The sequence below is a fragment of the Mesocricetus auratus genome, unplaced genomic scaffold, assembly GCF_017639785.1.
Source record: "Mesocricetus auratus isolate SY011 unplaced genomic scaffold, BCM_Maur_2.0 Super-Scaffold_100707, whole genome shotgun sequence".
In the NCBI taxonomy this organism is placed as follows: Eukaryota; Metazoa; Chordata; class Mammalia; order Rodentia; family Cricetidae; genus Mesocricetus; species Mesocricetus auratus.
The window spans coordinates 8,189,437-8,208,450 of record NW_024429269.1 but is presented as its reverse complement, the minus strand read 5'-3'; the positions used below and the strand labels follow the sequence as shown (position 1 = coordinate 8,208,450).

At 42.9% G+C, this 19,014-nt stretch overlaps 1 protein-coding gene across 2 annotated transcripts in view; it reads left to right on the top strand.

The window, feature by feature from the left end:
- Positions 1-4,699: 4,699 nt before the first annotated feature.
- Mtmr6 (myotubularin related protein 6) overlaps positions 4,700-19,014 on the top strand; it is a 41,308-nt gene continuing 26,993 nt past the window's right edge. Inside the window, exons 1-2 of one of the 2 annotated variants that reach the window (XM_040740567.1) lie at positions 4,700-4,875; positions 18,547-18,663. In XM_040740567.1, coding sequence (XP_040596501.1) covers positions 4,852-4,875; positions 18,547-18,663 — 141 coding nt within the window. In that variant the 5' untranslated portion in view covers positions 4,700-4,851. Of the gene's footprint in view, positions 4,876-10,080; positions 10,108-18,546; positions 18,664-19,014 lie in introns of those variants that run through there. The other variant, XM_040740566.1, reaches the window with a different exon arrangement.

Genomic DNA, 19,014 nt, shown 5'->3' with positions numbered 1-19,014 from the left:
TGAGCCTGAGCAGCCCATTTATAGAGTAGGAGAAGGGGTATAGCATCTGACACAGATGTGCACACAGATGTGCAAAGATCCCACATTTGTGCTTGCACCAGTCATAGGATAGGATCTTCTCTTTAGGACCAGTGATGGCAGCCCCCACACTCCCACTAGGCCACCCTCAAGGGCTTCCTCCTCCTGTCTAAATGGAAATTGCTGTAGTGTCATCTAGAGGTTACCCAGGTTTGTGAGGGCAAAATGTCTGGCAAAAACTAAAACAATCCTGGCACACACACACACCACAGGACACACACATACACCTATACACACACACACACACACACTTAATAGCAGAGTAAATCTTTAAAATCTAATGTTTTTCACTTAATCTACAGGCAAAATAGGAAATAAGGTACGATATTTGTAGTTATTACTGTCTTCACTGCTGATCTTTTTGGTTTGTCTGTGGAATGTGTAGGAAAATTTTCATGTTAATAACAAATTGTTCTTTTTTATTATGAATTTTTCTGTTCACAGTGGTTTTTTGTTATTTTTATTTTGTTTTGTTTTACAGTGCTCAGGCACTGTTAGCTACACTTGCTTTTCTTGGCATCTTTCGCAGTCAGGCAAAGTGCATTTTACTAAACATCAATTCTTAGTCTATGGAACTGTTCATATTAATAGATTTAATTAAAGGAAGCATGGCAAGAATGGAGCATAGAACAAATCTTGAGGGCACAACCTGACTGCATGGTTTTTCTGTTATCTCTCAGGGCCATAAATGCTCTTTGACAATGTTTGCCCCTTTGTTCTGCTGGGTAACTTTTTATACCCACGTTATGTACAAATTTCACCTATATAACTTAGGTTTTAAATTAATTTTAAAAATCTGTTCTACATTTATTTATTTATTTATTTTTGGTTTTTCAAGACAGGCTTTCTCTGTAGCTTTGGAGGCTCTACATTTATTAATATGTGTGTTTTGCCTGCATATATATGTGTGTACACCACAAGCCTGTGGGGATCAGAAGAGGGCATTGGATCCCCAGGAACTAGAGTTAGAGATGGTTAATGGTTATGCACTATCATGTGGGTTCTGGGAATCGGAACCAGGGTCCTCTGGAAGAGAAGGCAGTGCTCTTAATTGCTGAGCTACCTCTCCAGCCCCATTTAATTTGTTTTTTTTTAACTGTTTCAGAAACTCTTTTTCTGGGGGAACATAAATAAATGACTGTCTCTTCCTTACAGGACATCAACGACAAACCTAAGTATGATTCCACCAAAATCTAACTTGACAAACCAGTGAGTTTAATGAAATTACTTACAGAGCATGGGTGACCCCAAAGCTACTTCCCATACCAGTAAGTCTCACCTCACTATGAATGACTTCCCCATAGCTGCACAGATTAAGTCCCCCTTTCAGTTAACCTTCCACACACTGTATACTCCAGCACATCTGGAAACACCAGGCCATGCACAATTCGGGCAGAAACATGTAACAAACATCATCGATTGGGATGTATAGGAGGAACTGGCTGGAACGCCTTGGTCCCGTGACCCTCCTCGGTCCTTCCTCCTTTGAGGGATTGTCAAAGGCCTGAGCTTGCAAGCTGTGGCAGCTGTCCTGATGGAGATGCTGGCTCTTAAGAGGATACTGCTCCACAGCATTTACTTACCGCACTTTTAATGTTCACGCAGCAATGTATCTGTAAAGGGAGAGAAGACAGTGATGAATTGAAGAAATGGAAAAGGGAAAAAAGATAGCGCAAAATTCAGCATTTGGACATTTGCCCAATGATGAGCTAGTGACTTTTAGAAATTGGATTTAAACAATCTGTATATGCATATAAAACGTTAATGTTAGCTTGCCCTTCCTGGGGTGGGGATATGAACAGTATTCTCTCACCTCAGAGACAGCACCGATGACAAAGTTACAGCTCCTCCCTAGTCTAGTGTGGGGCACCAATGAGTGTTTTGGACTTACTTACAGGAGCACAGGTGAAGGTTGAGCAACATGAATGAAATGAAATCTCACCTGAGCATGGATGATGGCACACACCCCTTTTCAGTTAGCCTTCCACAATCTGTACTCTAGTACCCCCAAGACCAGCACTGGGGCTAGAATTACATGCAATTGAAATGGGACCCAGAAAGAAGTGGCTGGACTCTCAGGTGAGCGTCTGATCACACACCCCTTTTTCAACAAGAGGATCTCTTCCAGGTGTCACAACTGTCCTCGTTAGGATGGTAATAAGTGTTATGCTCAGAGGCCAGCATTCTATCACAACAACTTCTTTCGTCATGGTGGTTTTAGGCTCTGAGTACATTTTATATGGCCTTTGCTGCTGAGTGTCAGGACATAACACAGACAGGTTTGTAGATACAGCTGCACTTTGACTTAAGATTCAGTGTGAATGATGTTTTTATTTCAAAGACATGTGTCAGGGCTGAAGAGATGATTTATCAGTTAAGAACACATGCTGCTCTTCTAGATGATCAGCTTCCAATACAATCTCTTTAAATGAAAACTTTACATTTTTTGCCATAGATGATTATATGTGATGAATATAAGTCAATGGGCAGGAGTTAGAAACATGGTATTCTTAGATATGAATTGAAGCTTAAAGTGGTAAGAACAGCTCTCAAAGAGAATAGGAGTCTATTCTGGAGCCAGATATGAGTGACTGTGTCCAAGGAACACAAACTCAGGTTACCCCAAATACTGTGTTAAAACATGTTAGGAATCTTAAGAAATTTTTATAGTAAAAGAACAAAGAACTTTGTAAGTCATTTTGCAGTTGTGTGTGTGGAAACACCTGGAAGGCAGGATCCAGAAAGGCACACTAGCCTCTGCTTCAGCCTCAGGTGCTCTCTGACGACTATAGCCTTTAGCTAGTACTCAGGTGACAGTGTCAGCCTTCAGATTGGTGGAATCTAGGGTATTTGTTTGTACATTCTAAAAGGATAAATGCAACAGACATAAGGGTGTTAGGTCACACACAAAAAGGGCAATAAGTTGATAATTATTTAGGGGGCTAAAGATAGCACATGATAATTTGGGTCCCACCTCACAATCAGGTCTGGTTATATGGTCAGATTCTAGTTATTTCATTTCTGCCAAACATTAACTTAATGTTGCCTCCCTTTAAAAGTCAGTTTTTGTGAAAGATCTTAAACTATTAAAAGTATCACTTAAGGAGAAAATGAACACAAGCCAAAATCAAACAAAAATGAACTGATTCTGGCTTAAGGGTAGTCCTTTTAAAAATCTTTTTAAAAACTTTCCTCTCATGACTCCTTTTTAGCAGAAAAAATTTGCCCTTGGCTACATAGGTACATTAAAATAGGTGTACAAGTCAAACATTTGCTAATATTTTTGCTTGTTTGTTCTTTACAGTCTCACTGCGTGGATCAGGGTAGCCTGAAACTCACAGAGATCCGCCTGCCTCGGCTTCTGGAGTGCTGGGATTAAAGGTGTGCACCACCAACGCCAGACCATAATTTGCTTTTAAAAACAATTGTTTTGTGCACGTGCATCTTAACTACTTATTAATAACTAAAGCAGAAGTGGATATGTGTTTCTAATACAGCTCAAACCAAAGCTACACTAATTTGATCCGTGCTAAGGAATGGTAACAGGAAAATATGAAGTTTTGCTTTCTGTAATTAAATCACTGTTTCTATAAGAGTAGAACATTTTGCACACACTGTAAAAGCACTGCAATTCATAACATAAACACTGTAATTCATAACATACAGTAGATGGAATCCGAGCTGAGGTACTTCCTCAGTAGTTAGCTGGCATGAACAAAGTCCACAGTTGGAGAGGAGTAATGCCAGAAACAGGCTGTATCCTTTAGATTGACTGCACATTCGCTTTTTAATTACGTTTCGGTCAGCTATTGGCCCCCCGGGTTGCCATGCAGTTTTAAAAGTGTTGGTTTAATGGAAAGCCTTTTGCAGAAGACAGCAAGGGAGACAGCAAAACAGCTAATAGGAAGTCTAATTGTCCATCCCTAGCCATCTTTGCTTACTTATGGGAAAACAAACTATAGGAAAGAGTCGTGAGAAAATGTCTTTCAAATAAAAAAAGCCATTCCGTTAGTATATCATCGTCATCATCATTATCGTCATCGTCATCATTCAGTTTTTTTGAGACAGGATTTCTCTGTGTAGCCCTTGCTGTCCTATAATTCACTCTGTAGACCAAGCTGCCCAAGTGCGGGAATTAAAGGCGTGTGTTACCACCGCCTGGCTCACATAACATCTTAATCAAAGAGCAACTGTAAGAGTTGTATCTTGACACTTGGCAACAAAGATCATATAAAACGTACTCATTTTTAATACTAATATTCATAATAAATTTTTAGTTCATTAAACCAGCTCAGTGCCCAATGGGTTTCTAAAAGTGGTTTAAACTGGCATGGTAATGGAGCTCAGAGACATCCATTCTCTCCCTCACTGGCAAATTCCTTTTAGTCCGGTCTTATCTTCAAACCTAGAAATTCCTTCTAGTTCCTCAGAGGCCTTGCTTTGTTGGTCCTTAACAGGGGTGGGCTGGGTCGGCCTTGGCAATGCCAGTCCTCCACCAGAGAGGGCGCTGTACAATGTCCATGGGTGCGACCCTGCCAGCGCCAATCTGGGTTGGAGACGCTCTGCTCGCAGTCAGGATCACCTCGGTGGTTGGGGGTTTGCGGAAGTGTATCTAGGCGACAGCGCTCGCGGACGACGCCTGCGCAGTGGTCGCCGCCGGCGGGCTGGCTGACGCTGGCGGCTTGAGGGAGTTCCTGCCGGTGGCTGTCACCGCCCCGTTTCTCTCCCGATGGTGCGCTCCTAAGGCCGGCTGCCTGCGGGCGTCGCCCCGTGATGGAGCACATCCGGACGACCAAGGTAGTCGCGGCCGCCGGGGTCCCTCCGGCAGAGGCGGGCGGGCAGTTTGGGGGTGCGGGGCCTCAGCTGCGGGCCGGCAGTTTGGGGGTGCGGAGGCCGTGAGGACGGCGCAGGCGCCTTGGCAGGAGGTGCTTGGGGAGTCGACCAACGGTGGTAGCCCAGCGAGCTCCGCGCTCTTGGGCAAGATTGGGGCTATTTTTACTTTGGGGGCTTTCGGCTGATCGCCGCCTGGCTCGCCCCCAGTCGGGTGGGTCCCGCATCATCAGTACTAGTACTGTGCGGGGTGAACTAGTCTTGCTCCAGCTAACGCACCCATCCCGCAGATTCGGGGTGCCAATGTTAGAGCATCCGAGCCCGCTCACTTTTCTAGTCCTCCAGCCACTTAGATTTGGGACTAATGTGCTTCCAACTTTAGGCATTGTCCTAAGTGTTGGGAGCCAGTTTGAACAGCATTTATGCAGAAGGGGAAAGGCTGTGTCATATTGTAAAAGGTCCATGGAATTTCCCCACAACTGAGCTTGTCAAGTCCGTGCTTCATTTTTCTCTGTGAAGGGAATTTAGAGAATGGGCGATTTTTTTAAAAAAATGGTTTTTGTTTCAAGTTTAAAAACTGAAATGACACTGGATTGTTAACAACAATGAGTTAGCCAAACTTCAGCTTTAGAAGTGACCAAAAAACAGAAACGGAGGTTAATATATTTGAATATCATTTTAAGATGGGAAAAACAACAATCCTGGCTTTGTCAAAGCCATTACAGTTACTTGCTACCTGTCCTAAAGGTCTTTTGAGAATTATCTTCATTGTTCTTTAAGACGTTTCACAGCTTTTTACGTTATGGATAACATAACACGGATTTTTGTTAGCATTTATTTTGAAGTTTGCGTAACTTAATTAGAGATGCTGAAAACCCACCTCCTTTTCCAAGACATCGTCTTCTTTAAAGAAAAGGAGAATAAAATAATTGGAGAGTTTTGAGTTGCTGACATTTACAAATTTGAAAATGGAAGGGTAATTAACTGTCCAGTAGAAGGCGCTAAGTCAAGGAAGGGAACCGTGGGCAAGAGAAGCCAGTTCTTATCCTGGTCACAGGGCCCTAGCAGCTGTTGGCTCAGAAACTACTTTTTGAACCTTATTGCCGCTCTCATTTGGTTGCTACTGTGAATATCACACACAAACACACACACACACACACACACACACACACACACACACACACACACACACACACGAAAGCGTACTGAATCCAGCAAGCAAAACACACCCTATCCCTAAGTGAATGGTAAGAGTGTACACTGATGCAAACATCCTGATGATTTCCTTATTATTTAAAACACGCCCTCCTTTAATTTATGATTAATTGTTAAATATCTATGTCTTGGGGAAGTGTATAACTGTAGCTTTTATGATCTTGAAGACTGTTCTTGATGAAGCCTGATTTTTCATGGTGTGCCCATGCTGGTATTTGTTTTAGGTAAGGCTGCTTTTTGCTGGTGTTTAGGTAAGGGTTCTTCAGGTCTTTTTAAAGGTTAAGAGCTTTCCAGCTGGTTCCTAGTGAAGTTGCCTCTAGGGGAGCTCCTTTCTTTGTGTGGTTGTTGCTGTATCTACTCACTTCTCTGGAATAATCTTAAATGGGTGTGTGTGGACTACAGTGCAACAGAGGTTTGCTAGGTACAGATGTGTACACACTTGACTAATATTGGGCAAACCACAGCAAGATCAACATGAACCTTACAATGTATCCTGATAATTGTCATGTAGACTATAACCATTTCCTTAAATTATTATTATTATGTGTAGTCTTCATCTAGACATATTTAATTTGCTGCAAAAATTGTATTTCAAAACTGGAAGTAGATTGTGGTTTTAAACTCTGTGTAGTTTAGTTAATGCAATCAAATATTATTTGTAGGGCTGTCAAGATGGCTCAGCAGGTAAAGGCACCTGCTGCCAAACCTGACAACCTGAATTGGTTCTCCAGAATCCACGTGGTGGGAGGAGCGAACCAGCTCCTGAAAGTGGCCCTTTGACCTCCACACAGGTTTCTTGGCCTGTGCACACCCACCCCACCCCTCCCCAAGTAAAAGTAATAAACCGTTTTTAATTGGCTATAATGCTGTATGACTGTTCAGTTAAAATTTTTAATGTTGTCTAACTGCTGTTTTCTTAAAAGTAATAGTTACCTTCTGTTGGCAATTAAATCAGTGGACACAGTTGTGTAATATTGTCATAATTTCACAATGTTCACATTTCACAAATGTATTAACTTCTTAGATATTATGACTGTGATTGTTTCTTTTAATTATCAAGTTGTTACAGTGTAGAATCACTTGGTGGGAGGGAGGTTCACGGAGGGACTGCCTGGACCATGTTGGCCTGGGAAAAACGCTTGTCCCATTGAAGAATTGCCTGGGCCATGTCAGCCTGGAAAAATGCTTGTCCCAGTGAGGGACTGCCTGGGCCATGCTGGCCTGGAGACATGCTTGTGAGGGCTTTTTTTTTTTTCCTAATTGATTTTTTTTTTGTTTTTTGTTTTTTGTTTTTTTACTTAAGTGGGTTGGGGTAAGAAGGGCCATCCTGGTGTGGGAAGCACCATTTTGTGGTCTGGGTCCTGAACGTATAAAGTGAAGAAAGTAAGGGGACAGCATTCATGAAGCTATTTTCTCTCTGCGACTTCCCCACAATGGTGGGTTGTGACCTGAAATTTTAAGCCAAAGAAACCCTTGCTTTATGTCAGAGTATTTTATCACAGTAACAGAAATGGAACTAGGACAATCACTGATTTAAAAATGAGCCCTGGCAGTGGTTTTAGAATCTCCATTTATATACAGGGAAGAAATTGAATGACCTGCCAGCTTAGCCACGTGTGGCAGTTAGACTTTAAACTAATGTCTTACTTCAAAAGCTAGGTATGCTTTCCCCAGCATGAATAGCTTTAATAAAATTGTTAAATTGGTATTCACTTAGAAAATAGTAACTAAAAGGTTTTTCCTTCTCTAAATTTATCATGAATTATGGTTTTATATTCTTGTTTTTGTATCATTTAGAGTTCTTACTTAGAGATGAGCTTTTTTTGTTTTTGTTTTTGTTTTTTTGCTGAGTACTAATTAAATAACTTCCTAACTCCAAAATTCAGTGTTAGGTATGTCATTCTGTTTTTATCACATTTGCTGTGACATAGTGTCTCTCACTGAACCAGAAGCTTAGCCTTCCAGACAGGCTGGCTGAGCTCTTTAGAGCTCATGTCTTGGCTCCCCTAGTGCTGGGGCCACAGGGACATGTGACGGCATCCTGCTTTTTACATGGGTGCTGGGCATTCAAACTCAGGTGCTTGTATTTGCAGAACAAGTGCTCTTACCCACTGAGCTGTCTCTCCAGCCTTGAGATCTTGTTTTGTTTTTTTAGTTTTTATTAGATTTCTTTGTTTTATGTGTGAGTGTTTTATCTGCATATATGTTTGTGCACCGTATGTGCTTGGTGCCCAAGGAGCCAGAAGAGGGTTGGATTCCCTGGAACTGGAGTTACTGATTCTGCATGGATGTATATGTCCCACATGCATGGCTGGTGCCCACAGAGGTCATGCCCTGGAACCAGAGTTAGGGAAGAGTGTGGCCCACCATGTGAATGTAGGGGCAACTAGTGCTCTTAACCACCGAGCCAATATCCAGCCCCCGAGATCTTAGATTTTAAGACATACTTGAACACTTGCTCCAAGCAGGACACCATTTTGTCTGTCTTTAATACTATCCCGTTACAGGTGAGAAACCTACAATTTGTCAAGATAAGTAACTATCCTGTCTCAGCTGACTAAGCATCTGTTATTGGCTCACTACTTGCAGGCAGGAGCTGGGTTCTGAGATCCAGGTCTTTCTGATAAGAAGTCTGTCTCACCGCCACACTCTCCTTCCTGCCTAACAGAATAGTTTTCTAGTCAAGAGGTTAGACTGGAGGCAGGGCAGCGTGAGTAGGAGTGGAGACAAAGATCTAGATGAATGAGAGCAACTAGGCTGTAAGGTTTTGTGTAGTAACCAGTTGTTTGGGACGGTGTTGAGCAAGGGGAAAGGGTGAGGGAAAGAGGCTGATGTGGATGTCTAGGTAATCATTGGGAGTTTATGTAAGATCACTTTGAGACTCCGTAGATAAGCGAAGGGTGTCAGGGCCCCGGGCCCGAGGAAAGATACCGTCAGGGTGCTGAGGAGGAAGAGCTGTGAGAGAGAGGGCAGAGAGTTCACTGATCCCTTCTGTGCCCCCTGTGCCCCTCTGGGCCTTCTGCGCCAGCCAGGCACTGTTCCACACACTAGGAAACAAGGTGGATAGCAGTGAACTAGACAAGCAAACACTGCTCTGAGAAAATGCATTTTGAATCAAGAAAGACAGCAAATATAGTTGGTGGACCAGGTCTACACTGCCTTAGATGGCAGTAAATGCTGGGAGGCGACAACACATTGGAAGTGGAGGGGTGGGGTAGGGTGGGCAACATCAGCTAAAACATTCCCCTTTGCTGGCCTTGTGGCTAAGAACTAGTGAGAAAACTGGACAGAGTGGTAAAGGAGGTTTCTATAGAATAGTAAAATTGGGGGAGGGCAAGTTACTGCAGACTTTTGAAGGCCACTGCTAAACCTTTTTAACTTTTTTTTTTCGAGACAGGGTTTCTCTGTGGCTTTGGAGGCTGTCCTGGAGCTAGCTCTTATAGACCAGGCTGGTCTGGAACTCACAGATCCACCTGCCTCTGCCTCCCGAGTGCTGGGATTAAAGTTGTGCGCCATGACCGCCCGGCTAACCTTTTTAACTTTTGAAGGTGTGTGTGTGTGTCTATGTGAGAGACAGAGATGGAGAGACACAGAGAGAGACAGACAGACAGACATGAGCGCTGCAGTGCTCATGTAGAGGTCAGAGGACAATTTACAGGAGGTGTCTCTTCTATCATGAGTCCTGGGAATTGAACTCAGGTCCTCAGCTTGGCAGCAAGTGCCTTTATCCATGGAGCCATTAGCCACCTTTATACATCTTTGCTTTCACTCTGAGATAGGAAGTTCTGTGCTCAGCATTGCAGAAGAACATAGTGAAAGAAGAACTGAAAAGTTGCCGCGGGATTTATGATCCAAGAATACTCTTTTTTCTGTCTTAGGAAGTCCATAATTGCTTCCCTGATAACTTATGCTGCCAGATGTCCTAGCAACTCAGGACAGGATCGAAGAGTCAGTGCCCTCACTATCTGCTGCATGCGTACCAACGTAATGTCCTCTTCCTTTCCTACAGCTAGTTCTCCACAGGATGTCTGTAGAATGATCTGAATGTCTCAGAGATGTCTGTCTGGAGGGAGGGAGCAGAGTCCCCTGTAGCTGACTGTGGTCTGGGCCGAGGAGCCACGGCCAGCGGAGTAACATAGCTGTGGAACAGTCACAATTGTTGATCACAGAAGTTTGGTTGAAGGAGGCCCTTGCTCCCTTCTGGTCACAGAGAGGGAAGAACAAGTGTCTGAACTTCTTATACTGTCATTTTCTGTTTGTGATGACCTGTGCTTTTCATCTCCAATGTCTTAAGCAGCTGAAGTTTGACTTTTTCCTGTAGACCCTTAACCTGTAGTTGGCAAGAGTTAAGTAACATGGGCTGGCACTTACCACCCCTGGACAAAGTTTCTTTCTCCTTGCCCCATTATTTTTCATTCTTTCGCCATTTATCTTTTCCTCTATTTACTTTTTTGCTTTCTAAGGGTCTTGATGCTGTTTTTTGTAGTGACATAAAATAGTTCTAGTTTCTTCCAAAACAGCCTGGGTACTTCCTCCTGGTGGGAGGGGAAGTAGAAAGGAGCAGCTGGGCTCTGGCCTGGTTTGTAATTTGTATGCTGGTGGTTATAGCAAAGAAATGATGCACTTTTAAATTTTGGAGCAGATTTGCAGCAAAGCACAGCATAATGAGCGTGTTTCCCCCAAACCACTCTTATGTTCTCCATAACTATAAGCAGACAGTAAACGTTTTGGTTTAACTTCAAGGTAATGTCTTCATGTGTTACATCCATGTGCTGAGGTGCTGTAGAAGCTGCTGGTTATATGTAATGGTTTTCACTGTTGTATCCCTTGGTTTGAATGTAACCTGGCACTTACCAAGGTAGTGATTAACTCTCCATCACCAACCATACTCAAGATCGGCTTTTTGGTGACTCACTTTCCCTTCTCTGTGCCCATTCTGACAGGCTTAAAGTTGATAGTAATGAATAAAAGGATCCTTCAATTTCTTCTTCCTGGCATTAGTTTTGTTATTAGATCAGAATTGTTAGACCTTCTGCCTGCTCTGTACCAACACTGTTTCCCTAGTCTCTGATGGTCACCCCACCTAGCCCAGCATTTTCTCTGCTGTTGACACTGGAGTGCTGGTGTTGGTACCCATCATGGACAACCGCACTTAAAAGCCTGTTTGCATTCCTTTATCAGATAAAATGATGTTATGTCTCCTCCATGGAGAATTCTGTTTGCTCTGTATTACTCCGAGTGAAGAAGGTGCTTAGTTCTTGCCCTGAACAGTATTTATTAGAGGAAATTTATCTTACAGCCTTATGGCACATGGGGTATTAAATTGACTTTTTAAAAACAAATTTTTGGGGTGTGAGGGATATGTGCCGTGGTACACATGTACCATGGCATACGTGTGAAGGTCAAACGACAGCTTGTGTGGTTCACGGAATTGGGCTCAGGTGGTCAGCCTGGAGAGATGCAAGCATCTTCCCTTGCTGAGTCGTCTTGCTGGCCCTTGAATTTGCTTCTTAAACCACACTTTTCCTTTCTCCTTTTGAACTTAGGTGCATTGAGGACTAGCAGGCCACAGGCTGTCTTGCCAGATAACTGTAATAACTTTTGCAAACATTTATTTCATCTGTTTGAGCATTTTATTGCCTGTTTGTAGGATCCCAGGTTACAATACTTAACATTCATTATCTAACCTATTCCTCTTTTGGCAATGGTTGCTTTTGTTTTACAGGTGAGAGAATGAGACCCAGATGGAGTAGCCTTGAGTTAATAGCACATATATTTTTACTGAGAGAACCAGCAAAACTGTATTTATATACATGTTCAAGGACTTGGAGTGTGAGTGTCTCTGTGTGTTTTTAAAGGCTCAACACTGTAATAAAATGATTTTTAAAAGGGGGAGAATTAGACATGCTGAGCCTTAAGTATTTAGGGAAACAGCCTAAAGGTAGACAGGGAAGCTAGTTTGTGTGAGCTGAGGAGTAGCAGGAGAAGAATTCAGACTGGGCAGTCTAAGACGTAGAAGGACAGTTGTGCAAGAATGAACAGACCTTAAATACTGCCTGTAGGCATTTTGGTCGGATCGGGTGGGACAGGTGTTCTGGCACTCAGGAGTCACAGAATACTGAGTGTTACACAGCTCACAGACAAAGGTATCCTGGAGCTCGGAAGCCTAGGGCTACCACAGGTTGTAGGAAGCTTGGCAGCTTACAGCCTTGCCTCAGGGAAAGGCTTCCCCAGTGTATCGGCTCCTCTCTGGCAGGGCAGGGTCTTCCAGCTTGGGATGTTCGCCCAGTGTAGCAGTTTTGCTTTGCAGGAGGTTTCTTGGGCGAAGTTGCTACAGTTCAGCTCTGCTCCGGGAGAGTTTAACAACTCCATTCTGCCAAGGGAAGGTTTCCCCGGCAAAAGTGTTACAGCCCTGCTTGCTCTGCTCTGCCCAGGGTTGCCTCTGCTCCATCGCCACTGTAAAAGATCTTCACCCAAAACTCACCCAAGGGGTTTATTGGGAGGGAAGAATCCAGGAGAGTGGCTGTTCAGGTAGCACGAACAGCCACAAGCTGAACAAACACAGGGTTTATATAGGGCTTTCAGGGTGGGGATTGGTCAGACCCCAATACTGAGCTCAGATTGGCTAGAGCTCCTGCTTGAGGATTGGTTAGTTTTTTGCACAGGGTTAGGATCAGATTTGGTTCTAGTTTCAGGGTCAAAGTGTGTTTCTTTCTCTGGTCCTTTTTAGCCTTTTGGCTCCAATTTTTAGGACCAGGGTGTATTTCTTTCACTGACTCTGATTCCAGGGACAAATTGTGTTTCTTTGGCACCTGTTTTGGGGTCAGGGTACATTTCTTTGGTTCTGGTTGCAGGGCCAAAGTGTGTTTCTTGGGCTCTGTTTAGCGTGTGTTTCTTTGACTAGTCCCTTTTCCCTGCATTGTCTTGGTTTCCATTCTCCCATGATGAGGTAGAGCTGAGGTGAGGTTGGGAACTGGTACCTTTGCAGTTTTGGAGGTTATCCCAGTGAACAGATGGACCTTGAATCTTGAACAGAGCCAACCAAATTTAAATATAGAGCTTTTGAATGTAAGATGGGAGGCAGGAAATAAACACAAATTATTAGAGCATTTTCAACTCAAACTTTCCACCTTGATGGAGACTCATAAGAATCCTATAGTTATTTATATAGTGCTCTGAGAAAACCTTGTAGAGAATTCTAGAATACTCTAAGGGGGATGGGGAGTTCCCCTCATTGGGTAATGAACTTGGGATAGAGAACTGAAATTACCAGTAAGAATTGTATTGCCAAAGTAAATGGGTGGGGGGATGGAGAGAGACGGTAGAGCAAGGTTAACAGTAACTTTTATGGTAGGTTTTCTACTTGCTTTTAATTTCTGACTCATGCATGAATTACTGAGTGTTTGCTGGTCAGCCACTGTAGAAGGAAAAGGCGGCATGGGGAATAACAGACTAATGAGACAAAGGAATCCTATTTTATAAACCCCATGACTGATTTCAGCAAGGGCTCACTGGTATACTGTGGGCATCTTCCATGTGTTTTCAACTTGTGAGAAGTAAGTTCTCCCTGGCAGTTCAGCTGAGGTCAGTAAACATCCATTGTATCAAATGCTATTGAAGCCATTTGGAGGGACTCGGAGAGAAAAAAGGAGTAGTGATTGCCCGAGATACCTACTGGTTTTTAGTGAGAGACATACACTTGAACAGGCTTTCATCTTAGCCTTGTCAGTGCTCTCATACTGGCGGAAAGAGCAGAGCCTGAGGTAGGTGAGTGGATGAGTCAGGAAGTCAGTAGGATGACTTCCAGTGCTGGCAACTTGATGTGGATGACATAATGGAAGTCATGTGTGAAATGTAGAATTAGGGTTGTGTTGTGAGCGGAGGGAAGGAAATCAGTAAGTCAGAGCTCTGAAGATGTTCAAGTGCAGACAACATAATGCCAGGCTAAGCATTCTAGTTCAGGAGCGAGGACACCACAAGGTTGGAACTGCTAGCTGCAAAAATGAAAATAATGTTTGGCAAGAATTTATCATACTTACTATGTGAGGAAATATTCTTACATGTATAGTAAACAGTAAGATCTTGGATCGGTCAGTCAGCTTTTGGGGAGTCATTGGCAAATGAGCCTATTTGCTAATGATAAAATGGTAATATAATATAATGATAGTGGATAAGATTCATATAGGGAATGAACCCTTAGCTGCTCAAGGTGAGACATGCCTGTAATGCCTCAATCCCAGGTCTCAGGAGGCTGCAGCAAGAAGATGGAAAAGAATAAAGAAAAAAAAAAAGCCAGACGGTGGTGGCGCACGACTTTAATTCCAGCACTCAGGAGGTAGAGGCAGGCAGATCTCTGTGAGTTTGAGGCCAGGCTGGTCTACAAATCGAGTTCCAGGACAGGCTCCAAAACCTGTCTTGAGAAATCCTGTCTCTAAAAATAAAAACGAGACAATAACAACAAAAAGAGGATGGAAAAGTCCACTGCAGCCTGGGCTATCTAGCAAATCTACTCACTCCCCTTCCCTCCAATAAGGAGAAGGAGCCCTTGAGCAAAAGTAGTAGTGACTGGCAGACGGAATCTTCATCTGGGTATGTGAGATGCCTTCCTGTCTGTCTTTTTTCCTCATTTTGAGACTAGTGCCGATAGAGACACTTGCTGTAGTTTCCTGCCTCGGACACTGCAGGAGGCCTGCACAGCATAGAATATATTAGTTTGTCCCTCAGATTCAGAGTTGTGAGGGACTAGTAGTTAAAACCCAGAATGAAAACTGAGTTTGTCTCCCGTGCAGACAAGCTTTGTACCATATTTTTAAAAAGAAAAATCACAGTGTAAGGCTTGGGCTAGAAAAGTATTTCTGTGTTTGGCTTCATATGGACTTCCTTTTAAGCAGACTTCCTGTTTGTTCATAGCCGCACCCATTAAAATCCTTTTTATTTTCTCTGAGGAGCTCTTTGAAGTACCCCGAGTCATTGATCTCTCCAGTGGTGTTGATACTTTCCCATAACCCTAAGCTGCATACATATCACTACTGCTCTTGTTAAGGGTAGTAAGAGAGAGCCCATCATGGCCTGGTTTTTGTTGTTGGTTTTGTCCCTTTTCAGCCAAGTCTTGACAATTGGAGAGGAATGGACAGATGTTGGTCCTGTTTGTCTTTAAGGTGTTTAAATTCAAGTTTCAGTTTTGAATGTAATAAAATGAAGTCATATTTTTTCTTGAGGAAGAAATGAATGGCCCTAGACAATGAAAGAAACGTTGACCTTCAAGAGAAATCTTCATGGAGGAGAAAGCTTTCTTACCACCTCCCCATATCCCTTCCCCCATTGGCCTTAAACTCCTGATCGTCCTTCCTCAGCCTCTCCAGTACACCGCCACACCCAGCTTTCCTGCGTTCTTGACAGTCATTGTAAAATGATCACTTGTTGTATGTTATCCATGTCAGACCTGAGTTGTATGTTAGGCCATAATCTCTGAATCTCTGAGTTTCCAATTGGAAGTATCCATAATAAATTTATTATCTTAACCATGCAAATAAAGTATTGTATTAAATTTTTTTTAAAAATACAGGTAAGTTTTAAATTGTTCAAACAGTGTTTTCTCCATGGAAGTAAATTATGGAGACTGAAGAAAGGTGAGATGATTAACCTTTTTTTAATTTGTTTTGTTTTTTTGCTTTGGTTTTTAAGACAGGGTTTCTCTGTAGCTTTGGAGCCTGTCGTGGCACTCACTCTGTAGGCCAAGCAGGCCTCAAACACCCAGAGATCCACCTGCCTCTGCCTCCAGAGTTCTTGGATTAAAGGTGTGTGTGCCACCACCACCTGGTGACAATCAGCTAATTAATATTTTCATAATGGGAGTGTTTTGTTCTGTGGTAAGAGAAAATTAAATACATCAGGAAAACATAGAATTAATGTTATGATGGTGAGCACTCTAGTTTGAAGATGTACACACTGTAAAGAACTGTCCACAGCCTCCTGTGATAGAGCTGTACATTTAAAGCTATGGTGGTAGCACTTATTTATGTGTATTTTTATAAGATGGATGACGTTAAATTTTAAGGCTATAGTCTCCTGACTAGTCCCAGTCCCACTCTGCACTCCTGTGGCAGAGGGGTGTGTGTGTGTGTGTGTGTGTGTGTGTGTGTGTGTGTGTGTGTGTGTGTATGTACACCAGTATTAATAGACATGAATGCTATTTTACTTATGTAATGTGGATCTCAGCATCCTAGACACTATAGGAGGCCAGTGCAACTCAGGACAGTTTGTGTCTGGGAACTCAGTAAATAGACAAGGTGACATAAGTAACAAATTAACTTTGTAAGTAAGAGTTACCTCCGAGTTAGGTCATAGGTGAGTCTAGGAGAAGGCTTGCCACTGTGCTGAGTGGAAGAGAGCCTTGTAGGAGAGCAAGAGCCAGAGCTGGCTGCATAGCAGCCTTGTTTGTTGCAGTGTGTGGAATATAGATCATAAACTGGAGCTTGTGAATAGTGGTTTCCTGATTTACTCTTCCCAGTCATATACTTCTAGAACTTTTGTGTGATTACTTGATTTTCCACTTAAGATAAAATTTGAATAGTGTCATGTGACAGAATTTTTTGGGAGACACTACATACATCTCTCTACTCACCTCAGATAGGGAGCCCACAACAAACCAAAGTATGGATACCACCGAAGTTCACCTTGGTGAGCCATGAGTTTTATTGTAGTTACTTACAGCAATGTGAGGGAGGGATTACTTACAGCATCACACATGACTCCAAGACAGTTACATCACCAAAGCCCACCCAACACTGGGGACCTGGAACACACTGCACAGCCTGCAGGCAGCTCAACAGGTTGGAGAGTGTCTCTGTTTCTTGATTTTTGTTTTCAAGACAGGGTTTCTCTGTGTAGCACTAGCTGTCCTGGAACTCACTCTGTAGACCAGGCTGGCCTCGAACTAATAGAGGTCTGCTGGTCTCTGCCTCCCAGTGCTGGGATTAAAGTTGTGCACCACCACTGCTCAGCTGAGAGTGTCCCCTCTATGCTGCTTGGTTGCTCTAAACCTTCTCAAGGCAGCTGGTTTTTAATCTCGACTTCTTCCTGGCAAAGGGTCTGGTCTCAGAGCCCTTTTTGTAGCTTGTCTTGTCTGGGAATGACTCTCAGGGGCTTTATTGCTTACTCTGGAAGGGAGGGGCCTAGTGTATCTAGCTAGTTTCAGGGACTTCCTGAATCTATTTCAGTTGTTTATCTTCCTGATTAAGGAGGGTGGAAATGGTTCAATCCTGTAGGAAACTGGGGCACGACAGATACTAGGTGCTCTCTATGGCAGCATGTACAGTAAAATGGGCTCTTAGATGTGAAAAGTACTTTGCTTACACACACTGCACTCCTTGTACATTAGTGTTGGTGTTTCCTAATACCTTCCCTGGGTTACATTGACATATAAATACTATCTCTGTTGCTTGTGACTTACGTGTTTCTCCAAGAGACAGATAAAATTTTACCCTGAATAGTAAGCAACTTGTGTTTTGGGACAAGAAAGAAGAAACAAAGCATAGTGATACATGCAGTTCCTGGGATTAGAAAAATTTATTTGTATTGCTGAAAGGACATCAAAGTTGACACAAGACACCCCAAGTTCTCAGCACAAAGGAGATTTATTTGCCCCAGAGGGACAGAGGGCAGGGAATAAGAGACAAAGACAGAGGATACAAGGGAGAGTGGGCAGGGGTGTTTGCCTCTGGATAGAGAGGAAACAGGTGTGACCCAGAGGCAAATGGCAGTTTATAAAGGGAAAAGGAATCTCCATGCTAGGATGAGGTGGTTAATTTAGACTGGACAGGTTAATTAGGGTAACCAAAAGGGGACTTTTGATTGCTGTATTTCAGTACTTTGATAGTTGAACCTTGTAGTTCAGCCTTAGGAGGAGGAAATGGCCAAGTAAAGGAATAGACCTTGGTAGCTAGCATTAGGAATGTAATTTAATGGTTTAGCAAGCAGAGGAAATGGGGGAAGGGCAAGGCCTGCTAGAGCCCTGTTTGCCTTGCTGGAACCTACTAGAGCCCTTCAACTACTGTCCTGGTTAGCCTTATCATCCACCTAACACGGTATAGGATCATTGAGGAATTGCCTGGATTAGATTGGTCTGTTGGCACATCTGTGAATCTTGATTGTTAATTGATGTAGGAAGGCCCAGCATACTATGCAGCCCCATTCCTCCGGCAGATAGTATTGGGCTGTGTAAGCAAGCCAGCCAAGCCTGAGCTCCTATTTTCTGCTTCACGTTTTTGCCCCGACTTCCCTCAGTGATGGACTTTGACCTGGAAGTATAAGCCAAACAAACCTATTCCTCCCGTATGTTGTATTTGGTCAGTGTTTTATCACAGCAACAGAAATAAAAAGACTGTATTTGAAATGAAAAAATAACATCTTTTTCTTTCTTAGGTTGAACAAGTGAAGTTACTTGACCGCTTTAGTACCAACAACAAGTCACTGACGGGAACCCTGTATCTTACAGCCACACATCTGCTATTTATTGACACTCAACAAAAAGAAACCTGGGTAAGGTGAACCGTAGTAGGACCAGCTACTGTTGAAGTAATGATGGACTGGTTGATTTTTGTTAGTTTTGTTTTTGTTTTTTGTTTTGGACATGGTCTTGCTTTGTATGTAGCTCAGGCTGGCCTTGAACTTGTCATCTTCTGGAGAGCTGGGATTACAGACCAGTGTAACTACTCACAGGTCAGTCAACTTTTTTTCTGTCTTCAAGTGACCTCCCTTCTATGAGTCACTTATATCATTTGTGACATGGAATTACGTAGAATACTAGACTTTTTAACCTCTTAGAAAATGTTCTTCCTTTTAGTTTTTTAAAAATCTAGGTAATGTTTGTGCATATTAACACTCATATGG